The 21,568-nt window shown below is 36.2% G+C and overlaps 1 protein-coding gene across 2 annotated transcripts in view; it reads right to left on the reverse strand.

Moving 5' to 3' along the window:
• The window catches only part of RABGAP1L (RAB GTPase activating protein 1 like), a 716,315-nt gene that overhangs the window by 242,361 nt on the left and 452,386 nt on the right, over positions 1-21,568 (reverse strand). For both annotated transcript variants that reach the window (XM_045811376.2, XM_045811377.2), the window contains 3 exons: positions 20,474-20,548; positions 3,136-3,261; positions 899-1,042 (listed from right to left, as the gene is read on the reverse strand). In XM_045811376.2, coding sequence (XP_045667332.1) covers positions 899-1,042; positions 3,136-3,261; positions 20,474-20,548 — 345 coding nt within the window. The remainder of the gene's footprint in view (positions 1-898; positions 1,043-3,135; positions 3,262-20,473; positions 20,549-21,568) is intronic.

Consider the following 21,568-nt stretch of genomic DNA (forward strand, 5'->3'; position numbering starts at 1 on the left):
AAAAAATTCTTCTCTTCTAGCAATCACTGCTAAGACTGCCAAACATTTTGATTGGCGGTATATGATGTATGCATGTGTAATGCTGCTTATTTCTTTAAAAGAGTAAAGTGAATAAATGCAGCCCTCTAGGGAACTAAAAACAATATATGAAATAAATCAGATAACTAAGGAATTGGCAAACTAATTTTTTAAATATTCTGTGAAAATATATGGTATAGAAGCATTAATGTATCACTTCACTGTTATCTGGTAGGAGTCTCAAACATCATAGACAATAGAAATATCTTATGAATTGAGGATTAAATTACTATATAATTAGAAAACAAACGTGGTTACCAGAGGGGAGGTGGGTAAAGGTATGGGTAAAATGGGTGACGGGGATTAAGGAGTGCACTTGTTATGATGAGTACTAGGTGATGTACGGAGTTGCTGAATCGCTATATTGTACACCTGAAACTAACGTAACACTGTATGTTAACTAGACTGACATTTAAAATAAAATAAAATATAAATTACTATGCAATTTTCATTTATATTCACTCTTGCGAATATAATTGCATTGCTATTAAAAACACCTGATTCTGAATTCATTTATATAACTTTAAAGGTCCTTTATATTAGTAATAAATTATTACACAGATAAAAACTTATTATGAATTTTAATTACACAAATTTAATTACCTCATCTTACTTTGCAGGAATTTTATATGCCTTAACATTTTTATTTCTCACAAATAATGAAATTAATTAAAACAGTCTTTACTAAAAATAAAACAGAACTTTCTGGTCAATATTTATGGCTTAGTGTATAGGAAAAAAAAACGAAGAAAATTATAACCACTTTAAATAGAAATTATTTTCTATTTTGGCTTCGGTATGAGAGATGCAGTCACTGTACCTCACAAAGAAGTAAGTCGATGATGTGGAAGACCATGCAGAGTGGGAACTTGGCTGTAAATAGAGTGAGGAACCACTGGGAGGCATACATATGAACTTCCAGTTTCAGAACACAAAAATGGTGGTGCAGGTCCGGTAACTGCTCCTAAAACGTCCAAGTGGAAAATGAAACTTTATCTCCCACCACAACTGCAATTTATGACAAGCTTTCTATGAACACTCTATAGATTTTTTGCAGCATTGAATTTTATGTAACTACATGGAAGTGATAATAGGAGATGAGCACCGGGACTAGGATAATCGAGGAAAATAAAGGCAGACTTGTTATTGACAAATAACAAAGATCACTTCTTGCTCACTTGACTGTTGTTTCTTAGGAAATGCTCACTCTGACAGAATACCTATAGTCTAATGAATGTCATCCCTCCAGAGTCAAGTCCAGCACCCAATCAAATGGGTTGCCTAACTACTTAGGAAAGAAATGTATCTTCTCTTTGGAGACCACTTAATATCAACATCACCTGGGATCTATGATATCACTTCAGTACATTTTTGGGGTATTGAGAAAAGCCCAAAACACAACCAGACTTTAAAACAATCTATCTTTGACATTAAAAATTGACAAACTACAGAAATTGTGCAAGGGTATAATGCATGAAATTGGATGTCTCCTAAAAATGCCCTTATGCTACCCTTATCCTTTTTTTTTTTTTCCAATTTATACAAGTAAATGCTTTTCAAAAGCATGGAAGGTAAAGTGCAGAGTATTAGCATAACTATTCCTATAACTGAAAAGCAAAGACATGTAAAAGTCCACTCTACTTGCGTTTTCATAAATGGACCATAGAAACAAAAAAACCCTACTTCTTGCACAAAATGCTTTTAGAAAAGCACCCAAAGGTACCCATCAGATACTTTAAATGGGGTGTCCAAACATCATCCAGGCAAAGAATGCTAACAGAAAAATGTGTTTGGGTTTGTTCATAGTACCATGAACTTGCCATTCATTTTATCAGGTACATTTATTTGACTCTCAAAGCTCTTAAGAATACTGACCTTCTAAAAAATGTAAACTTCTGAAAATAAAAGATAAAAAAGTGAATAATCCCAAATATTTACTTAGAAGAATTAAATCTCTGAAAAAGAGCCTATTGTTTTCCATGTCCATAGTTGCCCAGAATCTTCTACACAGTCTTTTTTCTCCTTGATGCACATATGTCATTGTGCTTATAGTTCACTTAACATCTTTCCCCTATTTCATTTCTTCTTTAAGGTTTTCTACCCTCCAACATTCTCTTCTCCCAGTAAAGTTGTCCTTAACCTCATTGCTCATCCTTTGTCTTCCTTTTCTAGTCTGTTAGTCTCCTATTGACTTCATGTCCTCCTTAGACACTATGGGTCTCCTGATAGGTCAGGCCAATGAGCTCCTACCCGTATCTCTACTGCTGCATTCCCACTAACCTTCCTCCTTAATCACTTTACTTTGTCCAATATGGAATCAATCCATTCACATATTTACTTCACATTTCTCTTGGGTTCCCAATACCTCAGAGAAAGCCATATAAGCATGCTACATAGATTGATTTTAAATTTAAAATTTTCGACTTCAGGTGGAATTTCAAAGCTACTCAGTAATTCCTTTTATGAGCACTAGTTAATAATTCTGCCCTTGCTCCCAATCTTTTTTATTATGCAATATTTGACATATATAAAATAATATGCTCTTCATACAAATTTACACACATATTTGCAAAATAGTAACATCACTGAGATCAAAAAATTATGAGAAAAAATTTTAAGTATGTCCCTATATTAAAATATCTAAGTGTTTTTTTATTCTTTTTCAATTCTTTTTCTGTCCCTTTCAAGAATTCCCTACATGTGGGCCTAAATATGGTACTGGTGCTAATTAAGGTAGGGAAAGTTCTTAAGTGTTTCAATTTTTATTCTGTAAATATCTTCATTTCTTTACAAATATACTGAGGAATCTCTTGACTTCACTCACTATATTCACACTTCAAAATATATTAAAGTAGAATATTTACAATGGAAGACTTTTTAAAATGATCAAATGATTAAATAAATATTAACACCAATGTAGATATTAGTCAGAAGCCAAATATAGCTACATTTTTCTGTAGAATTCCATTAAACTTTCATGAATTATTATTGTTCATCAACTTTATTACTTTTTCTGTAACTCAATCCCTGAGTGATAAAAGCCTAATTTTTATTTACCTGTATTAGTCTCTCCAACTGATAGAACTTGCAATGAAGATCTTCAAAATTGTTTTTGTAGAGATCTCGTAAACCATAGTCATACATGATTTTCACCAAAACACAGAACGCTTGTTCCTCTGGCATCTACAAGAAAACAGATACATATAGAACATGACTGAGTGGCATTCGGCCAGAAAGTCAGAAAAGTTCCTTCATGTTATTAGTCCTCTGCATCAATGGCTAAAAGCCTCTAGTGAATGAACTTCTTCAGAGCCAGGCTTCTGCACAATATAGATAAAATTTGTGTTCAAACCTTCCAGTTTCCTCACTTGACATGAACTTCCCTCTTTTGTGAATTTTTTTTTAAGGATTTTATTTATTTATTCAACAGAGATAGAGACAGCCAGCGAGAGAGGGAACACAAGCAGGGGGAGTGGGAGAGGAAGAAGCAGGCTCATAGTGGAGGAGCCTGACGTGGGGCTCGATCCCATAACGCCGGGATCACGCCCTGAGCCGAAGGCAGGCGCTTAACCGCTGTGCCACCCAGGCGCCCCTTTTTTGTGAATTTTAATCATCCTGCTATTCACTCATTAAGCCATCTTAAAAACAGATAATACAGTCACATGATTCAAAAATCAATACAATGCAAAAGTATGCAAAGGTAAAAGTCTTACTCCTCTCTGTCTCTATATAATAATTCCTGTACCTGGCCCCCAACTCTTTGGCATAACCTCGTAACTACACTCAATAATTTCTCATGTATCCTGCTAGTGTTTCTTTATGCAAATAAAAGAATCACACATCTTATTTTATTTTTTCCCTTTCCTACATAAAAGGTAACATTCTATGTACATTACAATGCATCTTGCTTCTTTTTCCCTCAATAATATGCCCAAAAGAGGGATTTCTGGATCAAAGGATAAATGCATTTTTCATTTTGATAGTGAGATGCTGTCTTCCCACAGTCTTCTTGATGTTGTTATTTTCTTTTTACATGAAAAGTTTTTAGGAAAGAATTTTATGAACTTTTTTTTTTTTAAGATTTATTTATTTATTTATTTATTTATTTATTTATTTATTTATTTATTTGACAGAGATAGAGACAGCCAGCGAGAGAGGGAACACAAGCAGGGGGAGTGGGAGAGGAAGAAGCAGGCTCCCAGCAGAGGAGCCTGATGTGGGGCTCGATCCCATAATGCCGGGATCACGCCCTGAGCCGAAGGCAGACACTTAACTACTGCGCCACCCAGGCGCCCCACATGAACTTTTAACATTATGAGTTAAATGACAAAATCTAATATACCCCTTCCAGATGCATTTTCATCTGAACAGAGAATGAAATCTGAAATCCAAGGAACAAATCTCTAAATTGTGATATCAATAAACTGAAGGGATTTAGAAAGAGACCTATCTAATATTCTAGAAATTACACCAAGCAAACAGAAAAAGATTTTATCCTTAACTCAGTGTCCTAAGACATAACTATTATGTAAAAATTTATTTTTTTTAAATAAAACTTTATTTATTTGAGAGAGAGTGCACAAGCAGCAGGGAGGAGCAGAGGGAGAGGGAGAAGCAGGCTCCTCCCTCTCCCCCCAGTAGGAAGTCCAACGTGGGCTCCAGCAGGATCCCAGGACCTTGAGATCAGGACCTTGAGATCAGGACTTGCACCAAAGGCAGACGCTTAACCAACTGAGCCATCCAGGTGCCCCTGTAAACATTCACTTTCAATGTCACTTCTTTGAAAGTCTGACCTTGGCGGATTATGGTATTTGACACCTTTGTGAGACTAAATTCCTGTCTGAATACTTGAGTCAAATAGAGTTCTATTTACCCACTTAGAAATGTAACTGTTTATTTAAATTCCTACACAAATTGGCCACTTCTATTTTCTACTTACAAACCAGGAAATGCATGAATTAGTTAAATAAAACCTCCTAAAGTTAAGTACATACACTTAGCTGTTGTCATTTTGATTCTATAAACATTTGCTTATTCTTTTTTTATCTGTGAGGTGTTTGGGGCTTTGACCTCAGCTGTTCAAGTCAGCAAACATTTTTCAGCTTATACTCATTTATTTAGAATACAAGTACACTGTATTCTTTCCCCTTTAACAATTCCGTCATTGAAGCTTCAAGCAACACTAACTTGCACATGGCATGGTCTACTCCTCCTACCACCAAGGTCTAAGCCTCTCCTTCTTCCTCTCAGATCTCTACTAAAATGGCCATACAAAAGTGCTCATGCACGGTGACTGTAGCCAGCCCTACAGAAATTAATTCACTTACAGTCTCCCTCTTTCTAAGTTCTAGTTGGATATTTTATCATTTGGCATTCTACAAAGGGGATAAACCTTTATTGCCTTGCATGGGTAAAACCGTTAAAGCAAATAAAAGGTTTAAATGCCTTTTGGTATTCATACATGCAGTCATTGAATATGAGAGATGCATGCCCTGTGCTAGGCCCTGGGGATACAGAGTTAACGGTATAGCATCTTCCCAAAGGACAAGAAAATAGGCAACTCCCCTTGACTTTGAGATGGACATAGAAATTCTGGGATAGGGGAGGTAGGATGTGTAGATGAGGAGTTAGACATCACCCCAGCTAAAGAGGAATGGCTGGGTACGAGCATGACTGGGTAAATTAGTCAGGAAAATGACGAACATAAACTTCTGCTTTGCTTTTAGGTATGGAGCTTAAATTCTCCCTTCCTCCCTCCACCTCTCTATCTCCACCCTTCTCCGCTCCCTCCTCCCCACTCCCTATCCATCTGTCTGTCTCTTTCTCACACATAAACAATATATTTAATATGCGTTCTTCAAAAACAAAAGCACTTTTAAGTTTGAATTTGATCCCCCCAAATAAAATGGACAATCCCAGTCTATAACCTTTATTATTATTATTTTTTAAATCTGCATTTGGGGCAGTGAGGAGTCTTAGAGCTATTATCGTTCATGTCTAGCTTTAGGCAACATAACCTCTAATAATGACCACAACAGCTAAAAAACCCATCACCTCACATAGTTACAATTTTTGTGTGTAGTAAGAACTGTTAAGATCTCTCTCAGCAATTTCAAATATACAATACAGTATAGTCAACTATAGTCACCAAGCTGTTACATATCCAGATCTTATTAATTTTATACCTTAAAGCTTGTACCATTTCATCTCACTCACTCATTTCCCCCACCCCCTGTGACAACTACCAATCTACTCTCTTTTATGACTTCTGCTTGTTCGTATTTCACATACAACTGATACCAGATGGTATTTGTCTTTCTCTGACTTATTTCACTTAGCATAAGGCCCCTGAAGTTCATCCCTGTTGTCACAAATGACAGGATTTCCTTTTTTATGATGGAATAATATTCCATTAAATGTATATACCACATTATCTGTACCCATTCACTTGTTGATGGACATTTAGGTTGTTTCCATGTCTTATCTGTTGTAAATAATGCTGCTATGAACATGGCGGTGCTAATATTGTTTCAAGAGGGTAATTTCATTCTCTTTGGCTATATACTCAGAAGCAGAATTGAGGGATCACATGGTAGTTCTATTTTTAATTTTTTGAAGAACCTCCATACTGTTTTCCATAGTAACTGCACCAATTTACATTCCCACCAATAGTGCACAAAGGTTCCCTTTTCTCCACATCCTTGACAATACTTGTTACCTCTTGTCTTTTTCATAATAGTTACTCTAACAGGTGTGAGGCAATATCTCATTGTGTTTTTGATTTGCATGATGATTGGTGATGTTGAGCAACTTTTCATGTACCTGTTAGATTTTGAGTACCTTCTTTGGAAAAATATCTACTCAGGTCATTTGCCCATTTTCTTGTTGGATGATTTGTGTGGTTTTTTTTTTCTCTTGAGTTATAGGAATTCTTTATATGTTTTGGATATTAACCCTTACCAAATATGTGGTTTGCAAATATTTTTTTCTCATTGTGTAGGCTGCCCTTTAATTTTGTTTATGTTTCTTCTGCTGTGCAGAAGGATTTTAGTTGATGTAGTCCCACTTGTTTATCTTTGTTTTTGATGTCATAATGAAAAAAATCACTGCCAAGAATGTCAAAAAGCATTTTATCTATGTTTACTTCTAGAAGGTTTATGGTTTCAGGTCTTAGGTTTAAATATTTAATCCATTTTAATTTTTATAAGAGATATAAGATAGGGGTGCAGTTTTATTCTTTTGCATATGGCTGTCCAGTTTTCCTAAAACCATTTATTAAAGAAACTGTCATTTCTGCATTAAATATTCTTAGCTTCCTTGTCTAGTATTAGTTGACGATAGATGCATAAGTTTATTTCTGGGCTCTCAGTTCTATTGGTCTACATATCAATTTTTATTGCAGTACCATACTGTTTTGATTACTATAGTTTTGTAATAGAGTTTGCAATCAGCAAGTGTGATGCCTCCAGCTTTGCTCTTCTTTCTCAGAATTGGTTTGGCTATTCAGGGTCTTCTCCATTTTCACACAAATTTTAGATTGTTTTTTCTAATTCTGAAAAGCTGTCATTGGGATTGCACTGAATCTGTAGATGACTTTGGTTAGTATGAATAATGTCATTTTGACATTACCAATTCTTTTGATCCATGAGCATGAGATATCTTTCCATTTGTGTCTTCTTCAATTTCTTTCATCAATGTTTTATAGCTCTTAGTGTACAGTTACTTTACCTCCTTAATTAAATTTATTCCTAAATATTTAATTTTTTATACTATTGTAAATAGGATTGTTTTATTTCTTTTCCAGATAGTTCATTGTTAAGTATATAGAAACAAAAGTGAAGTTTGTATGTTGATTCCATATCCTGTGACCTTACTGAATTTGACGATTAGTTCTAACAATTTTTTGGTGGAGTCTTTAGGGTTTTCTATATATAAGACCATGTCATCTGTAAAAAGAGACACTTTCATTTTTTTCCTTTCTGATTTAGATATCTATGATTTCTTTTTCTGGCTGATTGCTCTGGCTAGGATTTCTAGTACTATGTTTAATGGGAGTGGTGAGAGTGGGTAACTTTGTATCATTTCTGGTCTTAGAGAAAAAGCTTTCTTTTTCTTTTTTTCAGTGGAGATGTAACTGACCCATAACATTATATTGGTTTCAGGTATACAACATAATAGTTCAATAGCTGTACATAATGTGAAATGATCACAAGTCTAGCTAACATCTATCACCATACATAGCTCAATTTTTTTTTGCAATGAGAACTTTTAAGATTTAGTCTATTAGCACTTTTCAAATATGCAATACAGTATTATTATTTATTTTTTTTTAAAGATTTTATTTATTTATTTAACAGAGACAGCCAGCGAGAGAGGGAACACAAGCAGGGGGAGTGGGAGAGGAAGAAGCAGGCCCCTAGCGGAGGAGCCTGATGTGGGGCTTGATCCCAGAATGCTCGGATCACGCCCTGAGCTGAAGGCAGACGCTTAACGACTGCGCCACCCAGGCATCCCGCAATACAGTATTATTAACTATGCTGTATGTTACATCCGTATGACTTATTTTATTATAGTTTGTAGTTTTTTACCCCCCCTTCACCCATTTCATCCATATCCCTAACCCCCAACCTTTGGCAACCATCAATTGGTCTTTGTCCATGAACTTTTTTTTTTTAATTCCACATATAAGTGAGATCATATAATATTTGTTTTTCTCTGTTTAACTTATTTTACTTAGCATAATGCCCTCAAGGCCCATTCATGTTGTTGCAAATGGCAAGATTTCATTCTTATATATACATGACACATTTTCCTTATCCATTCATCCATTAATGGCCACTTAGATTGCTTCCATATCCTGGCTACTGTAAATAATGCTACATTGACCATAGGGGTGCATATATTTTTTTGCTTTAGTGTTCTTATTTCCTTTCGATAAATACCCAGAAGTTGAATTGTTTGATCATACATAGTTCTACTTTTAATATTTTGAAGATCCGCCATACTGTCTTCCACAGTGACTGCACCTATTTACATTACCACCAATAGTGCACGAAGGTTCCCTTTTCTCTACATCTTTGCCAACACTTGTTATTTCTTGCCTTTTTGATAATAGTCATTGTACTATATATGAGGTGATATTTCATTGTGATTTTGATTTGCATTTCTCTGATAATTAGTGATGTTGAGCATCTTTTATTATACCTCTTGGTCATCTGTATGACTAGAGGGAAAACTTTCAACCTCTCACCACTGAGTGTGATATTAGCTGCTGGCTTGAAATATATGGCCTTAATTATGCTGAGGTACATTCTGTACCGAATTTGTTGAATTTTTATCACGAATGGATGTTGAATTTTGTCAAATGCTTTTTCTGTATCTACTGAGATGATTTTTATCTTTCATCCTACTAATGTGATGTATCACATTTATGATTTGTGTATGAACCATCTTTCATTCCAGGGATGAATTCCCACTTGCTTGTGGTGTATAATCCTTTTAATGTGATGTTCAATTCTGTTTGCTATTCTGTTCCAGTCTTTATTACCTTCTTCCTTCTACTAACTTTGGGCTTAGTTTGTTCTTCTTATTCCAGTTCCTTGAGGTATAATGTTAGGTTATTTGAGATAATGACTATTTTCTTGATGCGTGCATTTATCACAGTAAATGTCCTTCTAGAACTGCTTTTGCTGCATTTGGTGTGTTTCCATTTTCATTTTTCTCAAAATATTTTTTAACTTCCCTTATGATTTCTTCTTTAAACCACTGTATGTTCAGAAGTGTGTTATTTAATTTCTACATATTCATGAATTTTCCAACTCTTCCCCTATTACTGACTTCTAGTTTCGTGGTTACAAAGGCTATTTCATATAATTTCTATATTTGTGAATTTCTTGAGATTTTTCTATGGCCCAACATAGGATCTATCCTAGAAAATGTCCCATGTGAACTTAAGAAGATGAGTATTCTGCTGGGTTTGGATGGAATGTTTTGTACATGTCTGTTCAGTACGTTTGGTTTATAGTGCTGTTCAAATCTGCTTTCCTTATTGGTTTTCTGCCTAGATGATCCATTGTTGACAGTGAGATATTAAAGTCTCCAAATATTATTGTTGCTGTTCATTTCTCCTTTTAGTTTTGTTTGTATCTGCTTTATATATTTAGGTGCTCCAATGAGGGCAAATACATATTTATGAGTTATATCTTCTTGATGACATTTTTATCATTATATGATGACTTTGTCTCTTTTGACCCTTTTTAGCTTTAAATCTGTTTTGTCTAATATAAATATAGCCACTTCTACTTACTTGGGTTCCCATTTGTTTGAAATATCTTTTTTTATCCTTTCACTCTCAGTCTGTGTGTGTCCTTATGATTAAAGTGAGTCTCTTTATAGGCAGCATATAGTCGGGTCTTGTTTTTTTTCCCTTCCAATCAGCTATTCTATATCTTTTGATGGGAGAATTTATCCATTTATGTTTAATTATTAACAGGTAACAATTCATTATTGACATTTTGCTGTGTTCTGACTTTTTTGTGGGTACTTTGTTTCTTGCTTTCTCTCTTGCTGTCTTCCTTTGTGATTTAATGATTTTCTATGGCAGAATGCTCTCTCTTCTTTTCTCTTCATCTTTGGTGAATCTACTGTCAGTTTTTGCTTTGTGGTTACCATGAAATTTGCTTAAAATATCTTATAGTTACAACATCCTATTTTAGGTTTATGAAAACTTCACTTTGATAGTATACAGAAACTTGATACTTTTACTTCTCCCCTGCCTCACACTTTAGGTGTCTGATGTTACAGTACACATCTTTTTTATATTGTGTAGAAAAAATTATTGTAGTTATGGTTATTTTTATTCTATTTGTTTTTTAACTTTACACAAGAATTATAAGTGAATTATGTCCTACCATAACATATTACAGAATCGGATTTTGACTCCATAATTACCATTACCAGCGAATTTTACACATTCATATGTTTTTACAATGTTAATGAGCATCCTTTTAATTCAGCTTGATGAACGCCCTTTAGCATTTATTGTAAGGGAGGTCTAGTGATGATGAACACCCTCAGCTTTTGTTTGTTTGGGAAAGTCTTTCTCTCTCCTTCATTTCTCAAGGTTAGCTTTGCTAGGTACAGTCTTTCAACACATTCTTTGAATATATCATCCCACTCTTTTCTAGCCTACAATGTTTTTGTTGAGAAACAGAGTAGTCATATGGGGAGCTCCCTTGTATGTGATGAGTAGCCTTCTTCTTGCTGCTCTCAAAATTCTCTTTGATTTTTGACGATTTAATTATAATGTGTCTTGGTGTAACCCTGTTCAGATTCTAACCACCTAGAGTCTTCTGGGTCTCATAAATCTGGAAGTCCTTTTGTATCCCCAAGTTTGGGAGGCTTACTGCCATTATTGCTTTAAATAGACTTTCTGTCCCTTTTTCATTTCCTTCTGGGATTCCCATAATGTATATACTGTTTCATGTGATGGTGTCTCATAAGTCCCATAGGCTTTCTTCACTTTTTTTCATTTTCTTTTTGGGCTTCTGACTTGATAGCTTCCAGTGACCTATCTTCTGGTTCACTGATTCCTTTTTATGTTTGGTTGAGTCTATTGTAGTTTTCTGTTAAAGTCTTCAGTTCAGTCATTGTATTCTTCAGCTCTAGAATCTGCTTTTTGATGGTTTCTACTTCTTTGTTGACTTCATTTCATTTTCCTAATTTTATTTAGTGATCTGTGTGTTCTTGTAGTTCACTGAACTTCTTTAGAGGGATTATTCTGAATTCTGAATTCTTTGTCAGATAGTTCACAGATCTCTGTTTCTTTACAGTTAGCTATTTGAGCTTTATTAGTTTCCTTTGGTGGTATCATGTTTACCTGATTCTTCATGATCCTTGATTCCTTGCATTGTTATCTGCATACTTGAGTAAGTGGTCTCCTCTTCTACACATTACAGGTTTGCTTTGGCATGAAACGACCTTCACCAGTTAGTTCAGCTTAGGGTACTAGATGGACCAGTTGATAGCATTCATAGGCAAGCAGGGCTTGCTATCAGAGTCCAGTTGAGTGAGGCCACTGCTCATGCTCTAAGGCCAGGGGCATTGTATTAGCTGGGCTACACAGTTGGGTGAGCCTGCTGGCTGTGCTCAACATTCAAGCAGGACAAGTGGGTGGGCTCTCTGTCTAGGTGGGGCTGCTGGCCAACCTCCACTGTCAGGTGGGGCCACTAGCTGGGCTCTGCAATCACTTTCAGATGAACACGGTTAGAGGCTATCTTCCTTGGCAAAGTGGTGCCACCACTTAGACTCCACAATTAGGCAGGGTTATGGGTTGAGCTCTGAAATAGCTCCAGGTCAAGTGGGGTCTCAGGTTGTGCCAGACCAGATGGTGCTGTGGGCTGGACTTTGTGTTCAGGTGGGGCCCCAGGATGCATCCCAAAGTTAGGCAGGGCCACAGGCTTAGCTTCATAATCAGGTAAGCTACTGGCTGTGCTCTGCTGTTGGCGAAGGTCACTGGTTGGGCTCTCTGGTCGTGAGGGGTCTCTAGCTGTATCCCACAGTTGAGTGAGGCTAGACACTGTTCTGTGGTCAGGTGGAATTACTGTCCAGGCTTCCTGATTAGGTGAGGCTACAGGCTACGTTCAGGAATTGGGTAGCAGTGGAGCCTGGGCTCTGCAGCTGGGCAAGACAGCAGGCACTCTGGCTTGGTGGTACTGTAGGCTAGGCTTTGAGGCTGCCCAGGGTCACTGTTATTAAAGGCCAGAGGCTATGTTCAACAGTTGGGCAGGGCTACTGGCTTGGGTCTCTGCTTGAGTGGGCCTATAGGATGGTGTCTATAGCAGCTCAGATTCTCTGGCCAGGCTTCTTATAGGGTCAGGACTGAAGGCTAATAAGCTCAGCAACTAGGTGGGGCTATGAATTTGCTTCCCTGCCTGCGCAGGGTAGTAGAACAGGTTCCACAGCCAGTCTGGCCCATTGACTAGGGATCCAAATCAGGCAGAATTGCCAACCAATCTATTGTTTAAAAAAAATATTAAGATGTTGGGACACAGTGGATCTCTAATATTGAATATCCATCTTTGTTGTGTATAGGAGTTTTGTCATAGAATCAGTGTTGTTTTATTGGGGAAAGGAGGAGATAAATATTAAAATCTTATAATTAAGATATCAAAATATCATCCATGGTTCTATGAAATACAAAACTAAATACCTGCCTCACATGCATATTCTGAGAATCAATCATGATGTAATCATTGTTTGGTAACAAATGTTGATAAGGATCTGCCATCTGTACTAACACTGAATGGAGACAGTCTCCAAGCTTCACTGCTTCTTTCTGCAATGAACCATAAAACAAAGCAGGTCTAACTACTTCAAAAGTCTTTAAGGCTCACCTGACGTAACACATCAAGATGTATTTCAAAGTAAAATTACATGTTGATAACATAAAACAATCACCTTACTTGGATAAAACTAAACTTTCTGTTCCACATGACTGTGTTTCACATGTTTTTGTAATAAATCTATGTTTTTCCATGAAGGCAATGAAAATTCCACTAATTTTTCATTTTCTTCAACAAAGGTAAATGCTAGTGAGAACTTTGAAAATCATGAACTCTTTGAGTGTTCATTTTGTGAAGACAAAAGCAAATAAAATGAAAACTAGCTTGTTTTTTTCATTTTAAATCAAATATATACTAAAATACATTTAAATTGAATTTCTATTTATAAGCCATAAAACATACTGTATAACATTAGTTTGCTGTGTGTAATCAATTTAAGCTAGTGGGACAAGGGTCTAGAAGAAAAGCCTGGACAAATAATTAAGCCAATTCTAGAACAAATAGCAGAAAACGCCATTATTAGAAGCATTCATTCATAACCCCATTTGATCCTCGTAACAATTCTGTAAAGTAGGTATTATTTTTACATTTTAAATATTAACCAGTGAAGTTCGGAGACGTTCAGTGATTTTCCAATAACTACACATCTATTAAGTAAGGCCTGTATTTAATCCCATGATTGCATTCTTTTTTGTGCCAGATATAAAATAAGACCCTTTACATTCATAATATAAGTATTCAATATTCACAAAAATCCTAGAAGAATGATAATATTATCTCCATTTAATAAATGAAGAAACAAAGCTCAGAGAGCTTAGGAAACTTGTTGAAGTTCATAGAACTTGAAAGGTATTAAACCACAATTCATATTCATAGTTGTGCTTTTTATTAACTGTGAAGGAGTTCAGCTTTGAAAGGGCAGAGAAACCTAAGATAGTAGTTAATGGGAAGATCAAGAGAGTTTTTTTGTTTTTTGCTTTTTGTTTTTTTGTTTTTGTTTTTTTTTAAGATTTTGTTTATTTGAGAGAGAGAGAGACAGCCAGCGAGAGAGGGAACACAAGCAGGGGGAGTGGGAGAGGAAGAAGCAGGCTCCCAGCAGAGGAGCCTGATGTGGGGCTCGATCCCATAACGCGGGGATCACGCCCTGAGCCGAAGGCAGACACTTAACGACGGAGCCACCCAGGCGCCCCTGTTTTTTTGTTTTTTTTTTTAAGAGAGAGAGAGAGAGAGCTTGCATGCACACGGGAGGGAGGGAAGAGCAGAGGGAGAGAGAGAATCTTAAGCAGGCTCCATACCCAGTGTGGAGCCTGACGAGGGGCTCAACCTCACAACCCTAAGATCATGAAGTGCGCTGAAATCAAGAGTGGGACACTTAACCGACTGAGCCGTCCAGGCGTTCCACCCCCTCCAAGAGAATATTTTTTAAAGGTAAAATGTCTTGAGTGTATTCACCCACAGGGAGATGTCGAGAAATGGCTCAAAAGCACTGATACAAGAATTAACTTAGAACAGGAAAATTTCTTGCATTTTAAGGAAAATTGATTTGGGAGTATAGAAGGACTTATTTAAAATACACCAAAACTCTGGTAGTAAAGATAACCCTAATAGAAGATGTGATATATCTGTCTAGCATCCTATCTTCCTCTCATCTGGAATCAAATACCTTTTCCCTGTAGGGAGAAGCTTATCCAATTCACTATCAGCAACAAGATGGACTCAAGACCTGGGCCAGGCCAATCAGAATATCACACTGTCCTGGCCTGAGTAATTGATTCAGGGATGGCAGCAGGTTCCCAAGACAGGCCAATCAGAGTCCTCCATGGATTTTTTTTTTTTTTTAATGCAGGAGTTATAGCAAAAGATGGTCCCTTTTATATGAAGTTGTAAAACTAAAAACATGGAAGCTAGGCCAATCACAGCCATGTTGCCTATTTTGTGATCTGCCCATAGAATTAAAAAAAAAATTAAGCGGAACAGAGATACAGAGACATAGATTCCCGATGACAATATATGAACTCTGGAATCCAACCACGTCAAAATCATCTTTGCCCTGGACTTCCCCATTATATGAGCCTATAAATCTCCTTTTTAATTTCAGCTACTTTGAGTTAAAGTTATGTCAAATGTAGCAGAGTCTTGAATAATACAGTGGCACAAATATTTTTATGTATATAAACATATAAACACACTAGGAAGTCAAGATCTTGTACCTTGGATTCTGTGGAAATCTTTTAGGAAAACTAAGAAGTAGCTCTGCTTCTCACTTCTTAAGTCCATTGGTGAAATCTTACCTTAAACCTATCTTTTTGGGGGGATTGCAGTAAAAGATTTGTCATTTTTAAATTTTATTTCATTTTTAAATACAACCCACAAAAATGCATAAAAGTTAAATGTATACTTTAATAAATAACTTGATCATAAAGTAAAACCAAATAATTATAAAGACAAGTGTAACTACCACCCAAGTTAAGAAACAGAATACTTTCAATACTCCTGAAGATCCCACCCACTCTTGTATATTCCACCCCAATCACGACTCCCAATTTGTCAAGAAATCACTCTCTTGACTTTATCAATAATCATTTCATTGGTGTTATTCATATTTTCCATCTAGGTAGCATCCCAAAAATAGAATTTAGCTTCATCTGCTATTGAACTTTATACAAAATGGAATCATACCAAAATGATACCAAGTATACTTTGCTTTCTTACTAAACCTTATGTTTGTATGATTCATTCGCATTAACTTATGTAGTGTAAAACATTCATTTCATTGTTATATAGTGTTCTACTATTAAATATATCACAATTTTTCCATTTTAATGTCTAATTACAATTCTTGTATTAGACATTCTAATAGTGGACATTTGAGTTTTTGGTTATAAACACTGATCCTGGGACAATTCTAATACACAATTTTGGTATAAATGTGCGTAAATTTGACTAAGATGCGTATCTAGGAGTGGAATTGCTGGGTGTGCATATCTTTGTCAAATAAAGCCTTTGGTTTCCACAGGAATTGTGCCTGGTCATAGTGTTTTTGAAAAATTCAAAAATTTTAAACATTCTGGATTATTCAAAAATAATCCTTTCTGCAGTTGGAAAGCTTCCATATATGCCCATAGTAGTAAACATACAGTAATTTAACCTTAAAAAGGAACATGATTTTCTGAAGATCAAGAAAAATATATGGTAAATGAAAAAATTTAAAACTACTTGACAGTAAGCATGTTAGCAAAATATATTGGGTTAAAAATTCTTTAAAATATTTTCTATGATTTTTAGAATAAATGAAATATATAAAAGGACATTATTTATTATATTTCCAAATAAGCAATTATTAATACTACAATGATGATATTACTTATCTGTGCTATAACATTCTTGACCAACTGTAAAGGATAAATTTCTTATAATTCTATCAATAGCTATAACAGCATCTACTGCGATAAACAATTCTTCTACTGCTTAAAATACAAGTTACAAAGCTATTATTACAGCATTGGGAAATTTCCAAGCACAAAGAGAAGCTAATTATTTCTTAAAATTACTTAGACAATGGAAAACCTTATAAATTCTAAACTTTTGTTCTTGAATACTTTCCTTTTTGATCTTCCTTTCCTCTTAGGCAGTGAATGTGAAATATAAATGACTATGGGGAAGGAAAAGACAGCATCCCCAAAAGAATCAGGTTCTGACAATGATTAATATGGAGCTGCCAAAGGATGTCTCTCAGCAGAAAGAAGCAACTGCTTATATAACTGATAAAAAAATTAGTCAGTAACACCGCAATAATGTATCTCCCTAGCACTTGAGATGGTGTATTTGATGAATTATTTAAGCTAGACTGTATTCTTCTACCTGTTTAAACCATAGAGGCAAAAACATGAAAAAGAAAAAAAAATTACAGTTACTTTCTTTCATTCAAATTCGTTAATGGATGGGTTGGTCAGTTAATGGAATATACTAATTAAAAGAATTATCGCATATACTCTCGATTAAAAATTACAACAATATGTTTCTCATTACCACTATGCTGAATATCAGTGAAACTTTCCTCAAGGGTTCTGAAGGTATTTCTACATTTCCAGTTATTTTTATAAGCCATGATGACAACTGCATAATTCTATTATTGTAGAAAGTGTGAGAAACTGGACTAAATTTCTATCCATCTTGTAACACAGTTTGAAAACATGTTTAGAGTGCTGACTTGGCATGTGACCCTTATAATAAGAGGGTAGATAATGTAGAAAAAAAATTCTAGGTATCTGAGTTTTCTAGTTATTTGAATCACGAACTAATTTTTTGTGGGGAGGTATTTCCAAATAAATATGAACTCATATTTAACTAACCCCCTGTTAAGTCTGAGAACATATATCTCAAAGAGATGTTATTCTCACTGAAGTTTAATCAATATATTGTAATGTGTTCAACAGGGCTACAAGTCTAAAATGCTAAACTGATAATATGCAAAGATTACTTTGTAGAAGACAAAATTTCACCACCCATGGCTTCAACTTCAGTTTCTCATCAGAGTGATTAGAGGAAAGGTGATTATGAACCTTTTTAGAAGAAAGGTGACTCTGAAACTTGGTGAACACATTCATGTCACTGCGTGCAGTCTCCAGCCCCCTGTGTAAGAGAGCTGACTATGTTAGATACTAGGTGGGCTTAGTAGCAGAACTAGGGCCCTGGGAATTTGTGGCCATAAAGTGCTTGATTATCACAGGGAATACCAAGAAGATGGGCCATGGAGATGTCAAAGAAAGATCGAGAAGACCATAAACAGATGATAATGCAACAGAGGAAGAAATCAAAGTTAAATAAAATGATTTATCACAACAGAACCATTGTATATCATTGTTATCATCAGAATCAAGTTATCAGAATTAGGACATTGAATCTACTATAATCACTATTCATTTCCAGAATGCAAACTTAGAAGACATGCTTTTGCTTTAAACTTGCCAGACCTCTTTGCTGTGTTTGACAGCAGACACCACCTTCTCTTTACTGAAAATCAGAAATTTGCCAGGAATTCCTGTTCCTCATCAGCCCTTTAAATATCTGAAATTCCTGGCCTCTGGAATTCTATTTATTTTTCTTAGATGATCTGATGCAGTCTCGTGACTTCAGCTGTGATTTCTCCCTCAGCATCAGTCTCCAGCATCTACCTTGTTGGTGGACAGTTTCACTTAGATGTCCCCAAAATATCCTAAACTCAAAGAATTCAAAACAAAATTCATCATCAATCCTAATCACTTTTCTCCATTCGATCTTAATGGATGTATTTTCTATCTCAGCTAAAAATACCTTAAGTCAAAGAAAAAAAAAAAAAAACAACCACAAGTCATCCAGTCACCAAAGCTAGAAAATTCGACATGTTACTTTTGACTCTTCCTTTGTCAATCCTTCCATAAAACTTACCAATTTTGCCTCCTGCATGTTTCTTAATTAAGCTTCTTTTTCTCTGTGTCTCCATATCTCTCATTTAGATTGATATTTCCTAACTGGTCTCTCTGCTGCTGCTTGTCCCCTTTAATGTCACCCTCTACAAAGGTATAAAAAGGATTTATATGAAAGGAACATCTAACTGTCCTTCTCGTGCTTCAAACTGATCAATGGCTCCTCACTAGCTTTAGAATAAAGCCCACCTTTCTTGACACGATTACAGAGTCTTTATGATTTGGTCTTTGCCCATCTGACCATTTTTATCTCATACCTGTCTTTGTGTACAGTTCCTATAGTAACTGTTGAACAGAAACTGTAATTTCATATCATTCCCTTTATATGCTGTGACCTTTTGTGTCTCCATATATTTGCTCATGTTGTTCCTCTTCTCTAGCTGTCTCTACTCCCTCCCTTTCCCAACCTCGATTATTTCTGTCTGGGCAAGGATACCATCTCCTTCAGAAAGTCTTTCCTGAAAGTTCTGGCAAAGCTGGGTTGGGTAATTCTCCTCTCTGTACTCTTACTCTGTGCATTGCTTTTACTTAGCACACTGTAAGTTCTTCTTTCGTGAACATCAGAGAAAACAATAAAGACACGTAAAAAGAATAAAAATAATAAGTATGTGCCTATAGTATTTGTGTCCCATCCTGAACCAGGAGGCCTTTGAGAACACAAATGATAAATTATTCATATTTGTAATCCCACTTCCTAGTCTAGCACTGACAGACTGATGATCAATAAATGTTCCGTTAGGGGCGCCTGGGTGGCACAGCGGTTAAGCGTCTGCCTTCAGGTCAGGGTGTGATCCCGGCGTTCTGGGATCGAGCCCCACATCAGGCTCCTCCGCTATGAGCCTGCTTCTTCCTCTCCCACTCCCCCTGCTTGTGTTCCCTCTCTCGCTGGCTGTCTCTATCTCTGTCGAATAAATAAATAAAATCTTTAAAAAAAATAAAAATAAAAAAATAAAAAAATAAATGTTCTGTTAAATGAAGGTGACTGAGAGGAAAAAGAATATACAAAAATAAATCGCAGTGGGGCGCCTGGGTGGCACAGTGGTTAAGCGTCTGCCTTCGGCTCAGGGCGTGATCCTGGCATTATGGGATCGAGCCCCACATCAGGCTCCTCCGCTATGAGCCTGCTTCTTCCTCTCCCACTTGCCCTGCTTGTGTTCCCTCTCTCGCTGGCTGTCTCTATCTCTGTCAAATAAATAAATAAATAAATAAATAAATAAATAAATAAATAAATAAATAAATAAATAAATCGCAGAAAAGATAAGACTTCCTTGCTATATTCCTTTGTAATGGTTCTAGTCCTGCTTGTATCTGAGCAGTTACATTGACCTCTTCAATCTAGAGGGTTCTCATTAAAAATAACTCCAAATAAGCAATTTATCCCCTTGTCAGCATTATTAATTCAATTGAGAAACTGTCCAGTACCTGACACCAGATCTCTTACTTTATCACTAAAGGTACATTTAAAAAAGATGTGCCCTGTGTAATCTCCATCAGATAAATGGAAAATAGGAAGGATGAACAAAACCAAGTAGAAAATAAAATAAACTTGGCAGCACCATGCCATTTATCACATGGAAAATTACTCACATGCAGCAGCAATACAGCAGCCAGAAAAGACTGTCCTTGACAGTACCCGATGTCTTCGTCGTAGACAGAGTAGGCCTAGAGAAAAGGTGAAGAGAAAGAAGTACTATAAACAGTCACAGATTTTAACATAATTTGACATCAGGCTGCTGCTTGATCTTGACCCTGGGCTGTCCACCACAATTTCACTGATACTTCAACTTAAATGTGTGAGTTATTAGCACAGTGGGAACCCCAAAGATGTCGTACAGTTCCTAAAGCAATTCTAAATGTCCCATTATCCCCAGGTTCACCTTTGGAATCTGGAATAAAGAAATGCTCAGGGCACCTAATTTTAAAAGCTCCATTATGGGTTGTAGTCAGGCAAATGACACCATGGGAGGCTGAAGCAAAAGGTAGAAGAGGGCAGGAAGGTTCTAGAGTTGATGTGGGAGTTCTAATGCAAAGACAAACATCCCAATTGTGCTGTTTGAATCCTGGACGTGTATCCCATCCCACGGATCCCATCTATGTGTTTGTGCTTCATTTCAGCAAGGGGCTTTCCATTTAATGTGCTGAATAAAATGCATTATGATTTTGTGAGTCTAAAAACTGTCTCTGTCCAGGGCGGTGGTTATCAAAGATTACTAGGAAGATTTACCATAGGGAGGAGGGTTAGTGTGGTGGTAGTTTCCATATGCCAAGGTAGCCAGAGTATAGAGTAGCCATAGAGTTTCCATATGCCAAGGTAGCCAGAGTATAGTCTGGAACTATTTAAAAAAAAAAAAAAACCCTTTCTTGACACAGAGTTTGTATCCAGCGAAATGCACACATGAGTCCTTGAGTTGGGATGTGTAAGTACATAATTCCATTTACGTAACCCCATCCTTACAGAGTATCCCCATCATTCCACAGCATCCGTCATGCCTCTTTGCAGTCAACCACCTCCACTCCAGGCAACCACCAGTTTGATTTTTATCACAGTATATTATTAGCTTTGCATTTTTAAAAGAATCTTATACACATGCAATCATATAACATAAACTCTTTTGTGTCTGGCTTCTTTTACTCGGTATAACGTTTCGGAGACTCTCCCACGCTTATGCATGCCTCAGTAGG

Source organism: Ursus americanus, chromosome 2, assembly GCF_024610735.1.
Source record: "Ursus americanus isolate L20-20 chromosome 2, mUrsAme1.1.p, whole genome shotgun sequence".
Taxonomy (NCBI): Eukaryota; Metazoa; Chordata; class Mammalia; order Carnivora; family Ursidae; genus Ursus; species Ursus americanus.